The sequence below is a fragment of the Salmo salar genome, chromosome ssa02 (genome assembly GCF_905237065.1).
Source record: "Salmo salar chromosome ssa02, Ssal_v3.1, whole genome shotgun sequence".
In the NCBI taxonomy this organism is placed as follows: domain Eukaryota; kingdom Metazoa; phylum Chordata; class Actinopteri; order Salmoniformes; family Salmonidae; genus Salmo; species Salmo salar.
In genome coordinates, this window is record NC_059443.1 from 49506585 (window position 1) to 49525449 (window position 18865).

Consider the following 18865-nt stretch of genomic DNA (forward strand, 5'->3'; position numbering starts at 1 on the left):
CAGTTGAGTAGTAGCCAGCCAGCCTACTACCCAAATGTTTCTGTTCAAGTTTTCCCTTTGCAGTTTGTTTATTGACAAGCTTTAAACTAAGCCAAACTGTTACATCTTAGTAGAACTGCGGCACACATCTGTGCATTTTCTCTCCGCTGCGCTATAAACAGGACACACGTAAACAATGCAGGTGACGGTGAATACACCCAATGCAAGCTCAGAAAGTACATGACAACTATTAAAGTGGCACTCCAGTCTCCTTTTCATCTCATTTAACCTGTTGGGGATAGGGGGCAGTATTTGCACGGCCGGATAAAAAACGTACCCGATTTAATCTGGTTACTACTCCTGCCCAGTAACTAGAATATGCATATAATTGTTTGATTTGGATAGAAAACACCCTAAAGTTTCTAAAACTGTTTGAATGGTGTCTGTGAGTATAACAGAACTCATATGGCAGGCCAAAATCTGAGAAGATTCCAAACAGGAAGTGCCCTCTCTGACCATTTCTTGGCCTTCTTTGTCATCTCTATCCAAAACAAAGGATCTCTGCTGTAACGTGACATTTTCTAAGGCTCTCAGAAGGCGCCAGAACGTTGAATCATGACTCTGCAGTTACTGGCTGAAAAACAGTAGCGCATTTGGTAAGTGGTCGATCTGAGAACAATGAGACGGGTGCGCGCGTGCACGTGAAGAGTCCATTTTCTTCTTTGAGTCTTTGAACGAGAACAACTTCTCCCGGTCGCATTAAAAATTGATTTTAAACAGCGTTTGACATGCTTCGAAGTACGGTAATGGAATATTTTGAATTTTTTTGTCACGATACGCGCCGGGCGCGTCACCCTTCGTTACCCTTCGGATAGTGTCTTGAACGCACGAACAAAACGCCGCTATTTGGATTATTTGGAACCAAACCAATATTTGTTATTGAAGTAGAAGTCCTGGGAGTGCATTCTGACGAAGAACAGCAAAGGTAATCCAATTTTTCTTATAGTAAATCTGAGTTTTGTGAGTACCAAACTTGGTGGGTGTCAAAATAGCTAGCCTGTGATAGCTCGCCATCTACTCAGAATATTGCAAGATGTGCTTTCACCGAAAAGCTATTTTAAAATCGGACACCGCGATTGCATAAAGGAGTTCTGTATCTATAATTCTTAAAATAATTTGTTTTTTGTGAATGTTTATCGTGAGTAATTTAGTAAATTCACCGGAAGTGTTTGGTGGGAATGCTAGTCACATGCTAATGTAAAAAGCTGTTTTTTGATATAAATATGAACTTGATTGAACAAAACATGCATGTATTGTATAACATAATGTCCTAGGAGTGTCATCTGATGAAGATCATCAAAGGTTAGTGCTGCATTTAGCTGTGGTTTTGGTTTTTGTGACATTATATGCTAGCTTGAAAAATGGGTGTCTGATTATTTCTGGCTGGGTACTCTGCTGACATAATCTAATGTTTTGCTTTCGTTGTAAAGCCTTTTTGAAATCGGACAGTGTAGTTAGATTAACGAGAGTCTTGTCTTTAAAATGGTGTAAAATAGTCATATGTTTGAGAAATTGAAGTAATAGCATTTCTAAGGTATTTGAAAATCGCGCCACGGGATTACACTGGCTGTTGCGTAGGTGGGACGATTTCGTCCCACCTAGCCCAGAGAGGCTAGTGAGGCTTGACCGGACCGGGATATGTGTTGTGAAGCTAGCCACAATAAGGATTAGCCACAATAGTGGAATTTGCGATTTGCCTTCAATATAAAGGTATGTAATTGACAGTGATGCAAATGTATACAAATAGAATGCCATACTTTTATTTTGAAGGCTAACCACAAAGTCCAATATGTGGCTAATCCTTATTAGCTTAGCTTCACATAGATGGGTTCGACTGTCCTATAAATTAGGGTTATTTTAGATGACACCTAGCTATATAGTTAGCTAGCTAACAGATTGTTGTTTTATGTTTTTGGGGAAGAACATGGGGACATATGTAAATGCAAACAAAATAACTTTTTGGTGTGTGTGTGTAACCTTTTATTTAACTAGGCAAGTCAGTTAAGAACAAATTCTTATTTACAATGACGGCCTACCCGGGCCAAACCTGGACGACGCTGGGCCAATTGTGCATCGCCCTATTGGACTCCCAATCGCGGCCTGATGTGATACAGCCTGGATTCGAACCAGTGACTGTAGTGATGCCTCTTGCACTGAGATGCAGTGCCTTAGACCGTTGCGTGTGTGTGTGTGTGTGTGTGTGTGTGTTTAACTATTTAACTGTACTAGAATGTTTTTTGGGGGGTGGGGGGCAAGGAAAATATTGGGTATTGGCCAAAAATGTAATATCGGTGCATCACTACTAATTAGTAAGGAACTCCCCACCTGGTGGTCTAGGGCTTAATTGAAAGGAAAAAAACAAAAACCTGCAGACACTAGGGCCTCCATGGAATGAGTTTGATGCCCCTGATCTACACTACTGAACAAAAATATAAACGCAACATGCAACAATTTCAAAGATTTTACTGAGTTAGTTTATAGAAGGAAGTCGGTCAATTTAAATAAATTCATTAAGCCCTAATCTATAGATTTTACATGACTGCGCATAGTCCCCCCATAAAATAGCTTTATTACACAGAAATACTTTGAGAAATGCTCACCAACAGGTATGTAAACAAACTTGTGCCCAACATTTGACATAGACACTTTTTGTGCGTATGGAACATTTCTGGGCTCTTGTATTTCAGCCTCAGAAATTGCAGCCCAAAAAAATGCTTCAGAGTTCAAGTAACAGACACATTTCAATATCAACTGTTCAGAGGAGACTGCGTGAATCAGGCCTTCATGGTCAACTTTCTTGGGCCAAAAAACATGAGCAATGGATATTAGACCAGTGGAAATCTGTTCTTTTTGGTCTGAGTCCAAATTAGCGATTTTTGGTTCTAACCGCTGTCTTTGTTAGACGCAGAGTAGGTGAACGGATGATCTCTGCATGTGTGGTTCCCACCGTGACGCATGGAGGACAGGTGTGTGTGCCTTTCCAAATCATGTCCAATCAGTTGAATTTACTACAGGTGGACTCCAATCAAGTTGTAGAAACCTCTCAAGGATGATCAATGGAAACAGGATGCACCTGAGCTCAATTTTGAGTCTCATAGCAAAGGGTCTGAATACTTATGTAAATAAGGTATTTCTGTTTAAAAATAAATTAACATTTCTAAACCTGTTTTTGCTTTGTCGTTATGGGGCATTGTGTGTAGATTGAGGAAAAAGTTGAATTTAATCCATTAGAATAAGGCTGTAACGGAATAAAATTGGAAAAAGGGAAGGGGTCTGAATACTTTTTGAATGCAAGGTATATTTAATATATTTTCCTTTTATTATTTACTAACCCTACCACCCCTCCCCTAATTGGAGTAAACTAATGGACAACAATACTTAGGCTTCTACGTTCAGTTTATACATGCTATATCAATTTTACGGACAGTATATATATTTTTTACTTGACAATTGCTACCAAAGCAAGCGGATTTGATCTTGGCGAGCTACATGAGCATATTTAACTATTTTCTTTGGTAGTTTGCCAATTGAAGCGATTTCCCAGCATTGTTTGTTTAAAATGGAAAATTGTCTCATCTCGTCATCGCTGTCTCTCCCCTCCCATCCCCAGACTCAAATCTGCTTTGCTTGATTTTCATAAAGCTAGTTAGCACACCAGCTTGCTCACAAACTACTCCAGGAGTTGAAGCTTAGCCCTTTGATGGAATCCTTGACATGTATCAGCAACTTGTCAAATCTAAAAACACTCAGTGTGCTGACTGATGGACAGAGTGCATTATTTACCTGCAATGTTTCTCGGCATGAGAGAACGCAAATACATTTGGTTGGTACATCCCCTTATCTGTACATATTTGGCTATCAAATTATCTACATACCATAAGCTACATAAAGTAAAGAGTCTCTCCAAATGCACTGATAACATATCATTATCGTAAATATCTCTCCTGCTTTCTCCATTTCTCAGGACATGATGAAGCCGACGTTCACCATGGCCAATCTGCCTGCCAGTGTCAACACCCAACCCACGTCGTCGTCGTCGTCCTCTTCCTCCACCACCTCCTCCGTGGCCATGCACTTGCAGAACAGCATCCCTGCCACCTGCTGGCAGGTCTCGGCGGGCATCAATACTCACAGTGCCACCAGCAGTGCCAACGGCACGGTGCTGAAGACCTCGGCCACGTCAACGAGCGTCATGCTACCTGGAGGGTTCACCCTCATGTCCGGTGAGTGGGGGGGGGGGTCCTGTTTTTTTAATTTCTCACTTTCTTTGCCTCATTTACCCCCTTTACCCACCTTATTGGCTTGATTTTCATCTGTGTTGCACCCAACTTCATTTACATCTATTCACCCCGCTGAATTGTTCCCTTGTTTCAGAATTGCCCTTTTTTTTTTTTTTAAGAATATTGCACCCCAATAAAAAACAATCCTCTGGGGCTTTTTGGCTGTGTGTTTGCATGTGGTTTGTCTGTGTGAGTGTGTTTTGTTTGAGTCTGTGTTGTCTGTGGCTGTACATTTTTCTGTGTAACTGTCTGTATTTTGTCTGAGGCTTTGTTCTGTCTGTGTTTGAGTATTTTTTGTCAGTGATGCTGTGTTTTTTGTGGCTGTTTGTGTGGCTATGTCCGTTTACCCTCCATCTTTTCTTTTGTCTTTCTCGCTGTGTTGTGTGTTTTCTTGGTCTATTCACCGGTACCACTGCGTGAGACCTGTGCACTGCTAATCTTCTCTGCGCGTCCTCTAGGCGCAACGCTTCCCCCTGGCACACACACCATTCCACTCAGTCAGCTGCAGGCCTTCCAGGGCCCCTTGGCCCAGACCAGCATCACCACCGCAGGGCACACCCAGCAGGGCCAGCACACCACCCTGCTCCGCCTACCTGCAACTGTCTCGCTCACAGGTCAGGGGCTTCTTCACCCCGCCACGTCATGTTTTGGTTCCTTGCCCAGATACTTCCTGAGCATCAACTCTCCCTGAATTGCAAATCAACCCCTAGCTCCTACACTTTTCGCAAGCAATATGGCAACAATTCTGACTTAATGAAAAACATTTTTTTATCTGCACAACAAATAATCTTCAATTTTTTTTTTTTGACGATTCTGCCTTACCTATCAGAGGGCATGATGGAGCTACCACTATTTTGTTACATGCATCCCATCTTCTCCGATCAACCAAGGGGTTGATTTGGGATATAGGGTCTGTCTCCTTCTGTCTGCATGCATTTCTCACTCTGTTGAAGTTTGTGTCGAGTGTCTCCAAATTGAGCCCAGTTTGTTTGCATCTAGGATCCCAGTCATTTCTCTGTAGCTATCTCCCAATATCTCTATGCCTGTCTGTTAGTGTCCTTTTCGAGGTTTGTCTTTACCTCACTGTCTCTCTATTAGAGGTCGACCGATTAATCGGAATGGCCGATTATTTAGGGCCAATTTCACGTTTTCATAACAATCGGCATTTTTGGACACCGACAATGGCCAATTACATTGCACTCCACGAGGAGACTGCGTTGCAGGTTGACTACCTGTTACGTGAGTGCAGCAAGGAGCCAAGGTAAGTTGCTAGCTAGCATTAAACGTATCTTATAAAAAAACAATCACTTCACATAATCACTAGTTAACTACACATGGTTGATGATATTACTAGTTTATCTAGCTTGTCCTGCGTTGCATATAATCGATTCGGTGCCTGTTAATTTATCATCGAATCACATCCTACTTTGCCAAACGGGTGATGATTAACAAGCGCATTCGTGAAAAAAGCACTGTCGTTGCACCAATGTGTACCTAACCTTAAACAGCAATGCCTTTCTTAAAATCAATACACAAGTACATATTTTTAAACCTGCATATTTAGTTAATATCGCTTGCTAACATGACTTTCTTTTAATTACGGAAATTGTGTCACTTCTCTTGCGTTCTGTGCAAGCAGAGTCAGGGTATATGCAGCCGTTTGGGCCGCCTGGCTCGTTGCAAACTGTGAAGACTATTTCTTCCTAACAAAGACCGTAATTAATTTGCCAGAATTGTACATAATTATGACATAACATTGAAGGTTGTGCAATGTAACAGCAATATTTAGACTTAGGGATGCCACCCATTAGATAAAATACGGAACGGTTCCGTATTTCACTGAAAGAAAAAACGTTTTGTTTTCGAAATGATAGTTTCCGGATTTGACCGTATTAATGACCTAAGTATTTCTGTGTTTTATTATATTATAATTAAGTCTATGATTTGATAGAGCAGTCTGACTGGGCGGTGGTAGGCAGCAGCAGGCTCGTAAGCATTCATTCAAACAGCACTTTCCTGCATTTGCCAGCAGCTCTTCGCTGTGCTTCAAGCATTGAGCTGTTTATGACGTCAAGCCTATCAACTCCCGAGATTAGGCTGGCAATACTATAATGCCTATAAGAACATCCAATAGTCAAAGGTATATGAAATACAAATGGTACACTGCTCAAAAAAATAAAGGGAACACTTAAACAACACAATGTAACTCCAAGTCAATCACACTTCTGTGAAATCAAACTGTCCACTTAGGAAGCAACACTGATCGACAATACATTTCACATGCTGTTGTGCAAATGGAATAGACAACAGGTGGAAATTATAGGCAATTAGCAAGACACCCCCAATAAAGGAGTGGTTCTGCAGGTGCTAACCACAGACCACTTCTCAGTTCCTATGCTTCCTGGCTGATGTTTTGGTCACTTTTGAATGCTGGCGGTGCTTTCACTCTAGTGGTAGCATGAGACGGAGTCCACAACCCACACAAGTGGCTCAGATAGTGCAGCTCATCCAGGATGGCACATCAATGCGAGCTGTGGCAAGAAGGTTTGCTGTGTCTGTCAGCGTAGTGTCCAGAGCATGGAGGCGCTACCAGGAGACAGGCCAGTACATCAGGAGACTTGTAGGAGGGCAACAACCCAGCAGCAGGACCGCTACCTCCGCCTTTGTGCAAGGAGGAGCAGGAGAAGCACTGCCAGAGCCCTGCAAAATGACCACCAGCAGGCCACAAATGTGCATGTGTCTGCTCAAACGGTCAGAAACAGACTCCATGAGGGTGGTATGAGGGCCCGACGTCCACAGGTGGGGGTTGTGCTTACAGCCCAACACCGTGCAGGACATTTGGCATTTGCCAGAGAACACCAAGATTGGCAAATTCACCACTGGCGCCCTGTGCTCTTCACAGATGAAAGCAGGTTCACACTGAGCGCGTGACAGACGTGACAGAGTCTGGAGACGCCGTGGAGAATGTTCTGCTGCCTGCAACATCCTCCAGCATGACCGGTTTGGCGGTGGGTCAGTCATGGTGTAGGGTGGCATTTCTTTGGGGGGCCGCACAGCCCTCCATGTACTCGCCAGAGGTAGCCTGACTGCCATTAGGTACCGAGATGAGATCCTCAGACCCCTTGTGAGACCATATGCTGGTGCGGTTGGCCCTGGGTTCCTCGTAATGCAAGACAATGCTAGACCTCATGTGGCTGGAGTGTGTCAGCAGTTCCTGCAAGAGGAAGGCATTGATGCTATGCACTGGCCCGCCCGTTCCCCAGACCTGAATCCAATTGAGCACATCTGGGACATCATGTCTCGCTCCATCCACCACAGACTGTCCAGGAGTTGGCGGATGCTTTAGTCCAGGTCTGGGAGGAGATCCCTCAGGAGACCATTCGCCACCTCATCAGGAGCATGCCCAGGCATTGTAGGGAGGTCATACAGGCACGTGGAGGCCACACACACTACTGAGCCTCATTTTGACTTGTTTTAAGGACATTACATCAAAGTTGGATCAGCCTGTAGTGTGGTTTTCCACTTTAATTTTGAGTGTGACTCCAAATCCAGACCTCAATGGGTTGATAAATTGGATTTCCATAGATTATTTTTGTGTGATTTTGTTGTCAGCACATTCAACTATGTAAAGAAAAAAGTATTTAATAAGATTATTTCTTTCATTTAGATCTAGGATGTGTTGTTTAAGTGTTCCCTTTATTTTTTTGAGCAGTATATTAAGAGAGAAATAGTCCTATAATTCCTATAATAACTACAACCTAAAACTTCTTACCTGGGAATATTGAAGACTCATGTTAAAAGGAACCACCAGCTTTCTCATGTTCTGAGCAAGGAACGTAAACGTTAGCTTTTTTACATGGCAAATATTGCACTTTTACTTTCTTCTCCAACACTTTGTTTTTACATTATTTAAACCAAATTGAACGTGTTTCATTATTTATTTGAGAGTAAATTGATTTTATTCATGTATTATATTAAGTTAAAATAAGTGTTCGTTCAGTATTGTTGTAATTGTCATTATTACAAATGTGTATATATAAAAATCGGCCGACTACTCGGTATCGGCTTTTTTTGGTCCTCCAATAAATCGCTGTTGAAAAATCATAATCGGTCGACCTCTACTCTCTATGCATCTCAGTCTCTCTCTTAATGTTTGTTTGAGCCTGGGCTTTAGTCTCTCTTTACATTGTGATAAAGGCAAAAATACTAACATTTACAATGCAGTGAGAAAGCATGTTTGAATTAACTCCTTATGAGGTTTAAATATGGTGCTCTGCTTGCAAGCAGTCACAGGAGAGGGCTCATTTGTTGACGGGACAAAGGGAGGCAATGAGGATTGATAATAAGGACTCATGGAAGGGTAAACAGGAGCTATATTTTAGGGACAAGGAGCGGGAGGAGTAGCTAAGTCAGTGTGTAGATAGGGACAGGAATATAGGAAAGAGGATATTTTAGTCTGTTCAAGTTATTTTGGAGCAGGGCTAGAAGTAAGCCCCAGAGTTTTATCAGTTGTCTTAGCGGACAGAAAAAAGCGTGAGTTGAAAGAAAGTTCCACACTTCTGTCCAATGTACCCTCATTTATTTTTTTCTGCACTTGAATGTAATGTTGTGAAAATTCTGTGCAACTTCCAGCACGTGTTTACTGTGAACACTGAGGCTGTAGTCACTTTAAGTTAGTTTTAACAGGGGCCAAGTAGGAGACTGGCTATTTGATCATAATGTAGGCCTACAAGTGTGGCCTACCATCAAAAACAATGGAGAAAATGCATCCATAAGAATAAACACAGAAATAGCTGTTCTATCATTCAGCCTACAGTAGCTGCCAATGTGTAATGTACAATGTAATTCTACATTCCTTGAGATTTTGGGAGGGAAAAACATGCAGTTTGACATTTAACCTGCTTATCCACTTGTCCTTCAGATAAGGTGACTGAAAATGTTGTGGTGTTTGATCCAATAAACCACTTTACAAAATAAAATGCATTATCAATCCCATACCATTTATTACAGAGAATCAGACAAATTACACACATGGCTACATGCAGCTCTCGCTTTGATCTCAAAACAAGCACATCTACTCACGCTGTAAACACAGTCCAATTCAAAGTAAACTGCACAGATCCATATACTGTAAGGCAATGGTCTATTTGCATCTAGGCCTACTGCAGCTCAGATTGGTTATGCCGCACCGGTCTGTGTGGAGTATGGGCTGAGTCATGTGTCAATAGAATAGAATCCTATGACGATGCGTTCTGCCTACAACAAAATCTCTTGCATAGTTTGTTTTGTTTCTGTATATTGCATGAAAAGCGGCTAATATTGCTTTGACTCAATCACAATCGCCACAGTAAAAGGAAACCATTGATAGTGTTAACTAACAGGGAAAACTCTAGAAAGTTGAGTGACGTTTAATCTGGTGCTTCTCTCAGTGGGCTGATATTTCTTCTGCGCGGCAGTCCCGGGGCTACTGCGCAGACACGCGCAGCTTAGAGGGAACATTGCTTGTGTCCGTTTTCTCACTTGGTCTTCATCTTCATGAACTGTCGTGAAAGTAGGCTAACAATGGGGAAATTCTTTAAAATTGTCAGTAGTAATAGCCCAAGTACTTAATTTGTAAAATCACAACTGCTGAAAAAGGAACACCTTTTGTGTTAAAATAGCATATCTGACAGCTGTATAGATGGGGATTCTGTGTTACTTTTCTGTAGGTCAGTTAACCCTTGCTCAGCCACTTAACTGGTACACACCACTTCACTAACCCATTCATATTTACCACCCAACTCTAGTTATGTACCTATCAGAGGTAACATGCAAACTTGGCCTCCAATGAGTGTGCAAAAATAGTTGAATGGAAAATTAATATTCTCACTCTAGGTGTGTGTGCGTCTTTCTTAGGTGGAGGGATGGGCCAGCAGCTGCAGGCCATTCAAGTTCACCCCAGCAGCCAGCAGAGCTCTGTGAGCCACAGTGACCTCTCCCACATCACAAGCAACTCCACAGGTAAACAACAACAACCATACACTCTCACAGCAGCCTGTCTGCTTATGAGCCCATTTGACTATAATGCCAATGTGATTTGAGGGTGGTAAACAGCAATGCGATAATATTATTAGTGTTATGAGGGGGGGGGTTAATGTTAAGTGTTAAATTGCTATATGATGACTAGTAGGCTTTTTACCCCACTCTCAAATGCGACAAGCAGCAGTCTGTTTACAAGTTGATCTAATAATGAAATGGGCTTCTTGATGGACCCAATCCCAAGGAGGAGGGTCTGGAATGACTGGTGTAGCAGAGCAGTAGCCCCATCTAGAGGGCAAATGGAGAGACTGACATGAGTGCTACTCCTCAGTGGCAAGTGACATGGACCTCTAGGCTCTAGCTCTTCCTCACTAGGCATTCCTATAGATCTGAAAGGACTGGACAGGTATTAACAATATGGCAATTGCTGCTCCTTGCCTTCTCATAGGCAGAGACACTGTATACACTCGCATTATCTGCTGACCAATAAAATTTGATTTGATTTGAGATGGTCTTGTCTCCGCCCTAACAATGGGAGTCGTCCCAATGGCGGGAAGGCAGGCGGTCTGCTTACAGTTTGATGGGAGTAAACCCTCTCGCTATTGGGCCCAGTTTTTCAAAACTTTTCTGATTTCGGCAATGGGATTGGATTAAATGTTCGATTTTGGTATTTCAAACCAGAAAAAGCCACAGGTGCCTACCGGTACATTGAAACAAATGAACTTTACACAGGCTTTAACGAAACACGGCTTGTAACAAAAAATAACTAAAGCTTCCTGCTAATTTTGTCTTTTTGCACTGAGTCAATTTCTCACGCTGCTGTTTCCAACGTCTTATCATCGACTCATTAAGACCAAGCTCCCGTGCAGCAGCTCTATTTCCTTTTCCAACAGCCAGATCAATCGCCTTCAACTTGAAAGCTGCATCGTATGCATTTCTCCGTGTCTTTGCCATGATGAGGGTGACAAAATGACTACTGTAATCAGAATGATGAAGTTTGAGAGCGCTCGATTTAATCTAAACAGTAAACAAAAGTTGTTTGACCTTAAACCGTTCGGCAATTTTATTGGTCTAATGAAAGCTTCATGCCGCCAAAAAACTGAGCACGTCACAGAATGTTTTTTTTTTTTAGAAAAAAACACATTTTAAGCGGGAAAAATCCATATATTAGCCGCGTCATTGTTTAAGCCGCGAGGTTCAAAGCGTGGGAAAAAAGTTGCGGCTTATAGTCCGGAATTTACGGTAGTTGCCTTTATTAACATCGGTTTCTGTTTCACTATGACTGTGTAGAAGTAGTAACATTTAATGTTGAAGTCACGATTCATATTCATAATATGAATGAACCATGCAGAATATTGATATGCATCCCTCATTGCCCTTGTTGTCCTGTCTCCCTAATTCAGTGAGCCTCCCCACCACCATTGTCACGTCCTCAGTGCCCTCATCAATGGGTGGTCACATGATGTACCCCGGCGCCCACACTGTCATGTACGCCACACCTACGACCTCGTTGGGTGACGGCAGTCTGACCGTGCTCAACACCTTCCCACAGACAGCCCATACACAGTCCCATGACCCCGGTGAGCCAATCAGAGTCCAGACACCACAACTGACCTAACAGGGTGCTGATATACAGTGAGCTCCAAAAGCATTGGTACAGTGACAACTTTTTGTTGTTGTTTTGGCTATGTACTCCAGCATTTTGGATTTGAAATGATACAATGACTGAGGTTAAAATGCAGACTGTCAATAATTTGAGAGTATTTTCATCCATATCGGTTAAACCGTTTAGAAATTACATCACAAAATGGGGACCAAAAGTATTTGGACAAATTCACTTATGTGTATTAAAGTAGTAGAAATGTAAGCATTTAGTCCCATATTCATAGCATGTAATTGTGGAGTCCACCTTGTAGAGTCCATGCCCCACGAATTGAGACTGTTCTGAGGGCAAACGGGGGGGCTGAAACTCGATATTAGGAAGGTGTTTCTAATGTTTTGTATACTGTCTGTCAGCTATAGAGGGACGAGAGGGCTGAGAAGTTTTGATCAGTCAGCTATTGGATAACAAATACCGGAGTTTAGGTGCAGGTAGAGTCAAATCTATACTGTTATCCCAAAAATATTGCAATTTTTTTTTCTCCCCATTTTAGTTTTTAGATTACTCAAAAACAACTAGCATGGCAGGAGAAATCAGCATGCATTAAACTGAAAGAGGTGTTAATAGGCCAAGTCCTATTCCTATCAAATGGAAAGAAAATATACAATTGGGCCATTAAAACAATAAGACACCAGAGTGTCCGATCCTATAGAAATAGACTTGGGATTTTGGTCCAGATCATCTGACATTAGAGAGAAAAAATACAAATAATTCTGACCGGACATTTTGTGCTGCTTCGGTGAAACTCTTAGCTGTGTCTACATTGTTCTCTTGCATTCTATAAATATAACATTTATTGAAATGGGCTATAACAAATAGGAATATAGGCAATTTTCTCAGAATGTCATCCCATGCACTACCCTGCCTGACTCCACTCTTTACTGCATGGCGGCATGCAGTGAAGTTGAAATAGCTTAGTCTGTCATATCATGATGTTGTCACTATTGACGATGGCTGTCAATCATCCTCAAAAGACGATACTATCGTAATATCGGCCAACCCTACTGGCTCGTTTATGTGTGCGACTAATTTATTGAATTTGTTTTTTCCCATCCCAACTAGGCGCTGTATCGCAGGTGTTCCTCACAGGACATCCTGGGACAGTTCAGATCCCTGTGTCAGCAGTACAGCTCCACCCGGTAATGACACCCATGTCCCTCTGTCACCACAACTCTTACTGTTACCTCAACACTACCCTCACTGCTCAACAATACTGTCACCTAATCCCCTTTCCTTTTGACCTGTAGATGGTGATTGGTCAGCAGTCAAGCAGCAGCAACCTCACAGAGCTTCAAGTGGTCAACCTGGACGCCCATCATCACTCAAAGGATGATTGACCCGCCTACATATCAATAGACTGCTCTACCCAGACACACATTTAAATGCACAAACACCAGGGGATCACTGACGCCTTGCCAACAGACTGCCACCCCCTATTTATTACTGCCTTTTCACAGCAATGATTTTCTTTTCTTTTTAATTTTAATAAACCTTGTAAGAATATGCACACACACTTACAAAGGGTTGAGGTGTGGTACTGCCATTTTAGTTGGTTTACATTTTTGTATATTTGTCTTATTTTCTTTCTCTGCAAGAGTTGCTTGGCTTGACATATCCACATGTTGCTGGGGCTACAGCTTCACATTTCAATCAGACACGTGTAGTGTGTGCACATACCAGTTATACGTATGTGAACTGAAGAGGTTTTGGTATTTTGTTTTTCTTACGAATGTATTCTCTTTTAAGCCCCCTGGGCATCCAAATGTTGATTACTTATATTTTTCTCATGTTGGCATATGAATGATAGCTCTACAATACCAGTTGCTGTCATTAGGGTAATCATGTTTTTATTTCATTTCTGGGGGGAAATGTGCCATTGATGCCAGTATCTATTTTCTGATAATGCTACAGTTAAATATATATGCATAGAAACAAAGCATTACCCTCAAAATCAAGTATATGTCAGATTCACATATTTGTACCTTATGACTCTGCCATGTAGCTTGACTGTGCTATGCTTCTATGCTGTGCTAGAGTGGGCTGATACACTGACTTGCCCTTGTACTCGGGCAGGGTACCACCACTGGTTTAGATAGTGCCCTATCATTCTGTAGGTTAAGGAATTACTTTAGAACATCACAAGGTTAATCTGGAAGACTGGCGCAGGCACTTTTTATCTTCTCTGTGTGAATCTACAGCACTTACTGTGTTGCTGCATAGATAGTACTGTATTTCCCATCAACTACTGAACTATTACCCCAATTGTAAAGGGGTGTTTTCAGGATGCTGGTTATGATTTCAATATTGAAGGACATTGTCTTAGTACATAATACCCAAGTTTTTATATTTTTTTACACATGCAAGTATGCCGGTCTAGTTTGTCATAGACCTATTACAGCATTTTGAAGATTTAACTATCTGGGTTGTGTTTATCTGGGCTCCCAAGTGGCGCAGCGGTCTAAGACACTGCATCTCAGTGGAAGAGGTGTCACTACAGTCCCTGGTTCGAATCCAGGCTGTATCACAACTGGCCGTGATGGGGAGTCCCATAGGGCGGTGCACAATTGGCGTCGTCGGGGTTTGGCCGGAGTAGGCCGCCATTGTAAATAACAATTTGTTCTTAACTGACTTGCCTAGTTAAATAAAGGTTAAATATAAAAAATTAATTGGGCACCAAACGGAAGAAAACTACCATATCAAAGCCTGTTTAGCCCATATTTTAGAAATCTGCTCTGCAATGTTGGGTGTTAGTATAACTGCACAAGTGTGGTTTTTAAAGAGGAAATCATTAAGCCAGTATTTATCGGTGTGGTTCTCTTGGGCTCAACCATTGCCATCATGATGGAAAAGCAACATCAAAATGTTTAATGAGTAGTAATGTTAATTTACTTTTGTGGGAATCCTTGAAGGGCAAGCACCACTTTCTATCACTTAACTTGCCTGAAAAAAGACACACAAACACACACACAGCTTCATGCACACATTCTCTACCACGTGAACATCTTCTGAGATGGTTTTTGACTGTTAACCATTGTCACCTATGTAAAATATATATTCTTCAATTTAAATGTATAAATAAAAATGTTTGTCGTTGGTCACCAATATTTCCCCACTTCCTGTATGAAACAAACTGAAAAAGAATGGCAGTAATATGGGCTCCCGAGTGGCACAGCGGTCTAAGGAACTGCATCTCAGTGCTAGAGTTGTGGAATCAAACCAGACCCTGGTTTGATTCCAGGCTGTATCACAACCGGCTGTGATTGGGAGTCCCATAGGGCAGTGCACAATTGGACTAGAGTCGTTAGGGTAGGCCGTCATTGTAAATAAGAATTTGTTCTTAACTGACTTGCCGAGTTAAATAAATAATGTTTGCCTTGCCGAGGTAGTTTCAGTGCTTTCTGTGTGGTGCATAGGGTTGAATTTATTAATCCAATGTATGCATCAAATTGTATGAGTAATGGTCGCAGAAGGTGAATGTTGAACTTTTGTTGCACACATATGCAGATGATGCTGCGTTCCATTTTGCTCAATAATACTGTTGGTGTGATTGTACTTCTGGCATACCAAAACGAAAAAACACTAGGTGTGATCGAGGCATAAAGCAGAAATGTGAAATCCTACAGCCTGTCTCCAAGCCACTAGACATGTTCCGGATCTGGTATAGGGTCAGAAGGTACAAAGTACGACTGAGTAAAATCCACGGACCTCCAGTACAAATCCAAAAGAAATGTCCTTTTGCAGGACCCTGTCGTTCAAAGATAATTTGTAAAAATCCAAATAACTTCACAGATCTTCATTGTAAAGGGTTTAAACACGGTTTCCCATGCTTGTTCAATGAACCATAAACAATTAATGAACATGCACCTGTGGAACGGTCGTTAAGACACTAACAGCTTACAGACAGTAGGCAATTAAGGTCACAGTAATGAAAACTTAGGACACTAAAGAGGCCTGACTCTGAAAAACACCAAAGGAAAGATGCCTAGGGTCCCTGCTCATCTGCGTGAACGTGCCTTAGGCATGCTGCAAGGAGGCATGAGGACTGCAGATGTGTCCAAGGCAATAAATTGCAATGTCTGTACTGTGAGACGCCTAAGACAGCGCTACAGGGAGACAGGACGGACAACTGATCGTCCTCGCAGTGGCAGACCACATGTAACAACACCTGCACAGGATTGGTACATCCGAACATCACACTTGCGGGACAGGTACAGGATGGCAACAACAACTGCCCGAGTTACACCAGGAACGCACAATTCCTCCATCAGTGCTCAGACTGTCCACAATAGGCTGAGAGCGGCTGGAATGAGGGCTTGTAGGCCTGTTGTAAGGAAGGTCCTCACCAGACATCACCGGCAACGACGTCGCCTATGGGCACAAACCCACCGTCGCTGGACCAGACAGGACTGGCAAAAAGTGCTCTTCACTGATGAGTTGCGGTTTTGTCTCGCCAGGGGTGATGGTCAGATTCGCGTTTATCGTCGAAGGAATGAGCGTTACAATGAGGCCTGTACTCTGGATCGATTTGGAGGTGGAGGGTCCGTCATGGTCTGGGGCGGTGTGTCACAGGATCATCGGACTAAGCTTGTTGTCATTGCAGGCAATCTCAACGCTGTGCGTTACAGGGAAGACATCCTCCTCCCTCATGTGGTACCCTTCCTGCAGGCTCATCCTGACATGACCCTCCTGCATGACAATGCCACCAGCCATACTGCTCATTCTGTGCTTGATTTCCTGCAAGACAGGAATGTCAGTGTTCTGCCATGGCCAGCGAAGTGCCCGGATCTCAATTCCATTGAGCACGTCTGGGACCTGTTGGATCGGAGGGTGAGGGCTAGGGCCATTCCCCCCAGAAATGTCCGGGAACTTGCAGGTGCCTTGGTGGAAGAGTGGGGTAACATCTCACAGCAAGAACTGGCAAATCTGGTGCAGTCCATGCTGAGAAGATGCACTGCAGTACTTAATGCAGCTGGTGGCCACACCAGATACTGACTGTTACTTTTTTTTTTTATTGTTGCGCTACTGGTGATGCCTGTTGATGTTAACATCATTCAGCTACTGTAGCTGCCCACCTAGCATCACCAGTAGCGCAACAATTAAAATTAGAAACCAAAAGCAAAGTTCCTGGCGATCATAGCGATCTGACTCCCCCCTTCTGTCTGAACTTGGAACATTCCTGTTCGCGGGCTTTGGCCACTGACCCTCAACCTGATTGTTCTGCTCTGCGTTGTGTACCATTCCAATAATCTGAAGTTTGCTGGAATAACCATTTTAACTCTACTACACTCACCCCTTCTTAATTTCAGCAAACTTTAAGACATAAGGTAAGAGTTCTTCCTCCACAGGGGTAACCTTGACCAAGAGTCGTTCCTGTCCTGTCTTTTCACAATACTATTGCAGATCAACATAAAAGCCTAAAAGACAGCCGTGGTGTCGCTCTTCATTTCTTGGTTCTCCTGTGGTGCATAGTAGACCCACTACACCAGGACCATTCACAGTTGAGCTCACTGTTTCGCTCAATGATGCTCGCTGGCTTCACTTGCATTCAATGCTATGGGCGGCAACAATGTCGTCCTCTTTTTGACCAGACAACATCAGATAGATGGGCTACACATACAGAAACAGAAGGGCACTGTTTTGCATGCTCTGATCCTTTCCCTGGTGAGATACATTCAGCCTCTTGCAAACTGAAGGAAAATTATGAAACACAGAGAGACAAAGGATACATTGATGTATTATTTTTGGCACATTTTTTTGGTGGAAGCCTGGATTCCCTTGGCATCCATGAATACACGTCATTGACTGTCATTAATAAAGTTAGACTATAAGATCTTAGCAGAAATAATCATGAACAGACTAAAGGGGGTTCTTGATACCATAAAAGAAAAAAAGAAAACATTTGCCATCAAAGGGCGTTTCATGTGGGACAACATCTGTATGCTGAAAGATATTACTACATCCACATCTGAAATTGATTTCTACATTTTGTGTTTTGTTTAGAAAAAGCTTTTAATTATGTTTTACGTGAATATTGATGGTGTGTAATGAATGTTATGGGTTCCCAAGTCCATTAATTGATATGATTAAGTTACTGTATGCCGATCTACTGTCCAAGTTAATGTAAATGGTTTCCTGACCGAAACCTTTTGAAATTGAAAGGGGGGTGAAGCAGGGTTACCCACTTAGCACAGCCTTGTATGTAATAGCTATTAGCCCTCTCCTAAAGCAAATGAAAGAAGATCCAAATATTCAAGGTACTATCACCAGCTCTAGACAGCCTGTTGTCGCACTTGCTTATGCCGATGATGTCATAATCAGAAATCAAGATGAGTTGAATAGATTAAACAATAATTTGTATTTATACAAAGAAGTCGCTCGAGCTAAATTGAGCCAAGATAAAATGGAGGGTGTTTGGATTGGAACTCCAATACGCATACAAGGGATGAAATTAGAATTTGGGGTGTATAAATATGTAACTACAGCGCATATCGGATGGTCTGCTCTGCCCATAAGTCATTCCAAGCATAGGGTTGCTATAAGATTGAAATTGGAAATATAACCGTGAAAAAACTATGAAATAGCTCCCCAGTACCATCTGATGTTTAATGTATTACATGCATGGTGATGACAGACCTTCCGAAAATTTTAACCATGTTTAATGCGATTTTTTCGAACCTGGTCCATGTATTCAATCTATTCCATTTCAAATGTGGCTCCCAGTGTGGCTTTACTTCCGGGCTATTATGATACATCTGACAGTTCCTTCTCTGTATTGCTACGTTCCTGTGCTTGTCAGAACTAGGAAACTCTGAATTTTCCGTTTTGCTAACTGGTAGTAGTTGTGCAGTGCTGTGTTGTGTGCTGTGTT

The 18865-nt window shown here is 42.3% G+C and overlaps 1 protein-coding gene across 4 annotated transcripts in view; it reads left to right on the plus strand.

The window, feature by feature from the left end:
• The window catches only part of LOC106584839 (serum response factor), a 31550-nt gene extending 16455 nt beyond the window's left edge, over nt 1–15095 (plus strand). For 2 of the 4 annotated variants that reach the window (XM_014170443.2, XM_014170471.2), the window contains exons 3-8: nt 4004–4262; nt 4778–4933; nt 10215–10319; nt 11741–11917; nt 13060–13136; nt 13245–15095. In XM_014170443.2, coding sequence (XP_014025918.1) covers nt 4004–4262; nt 4778–4933; nt 10215–10319; nt 11741–11917; nt 13060–13136; nt 13245–13334 — 864 coding nt within the window. In that variant the 3' untranslated portion in view covers nt 13335–15095. The remainder of the gene's footprint in view (nt 1–4003; nt 4263–4777; nt 4934–10214; nt 10320–11740; nt 11918–13059; nt 13137–13244) is intronic. The other 2 variants (XM_014170457.2, XM_014170449.2) reach the window with 2 other exon arrangements.
• The last annotated feature ends 3770 nt before the right edge of the window (nt 15096–18865 follow it).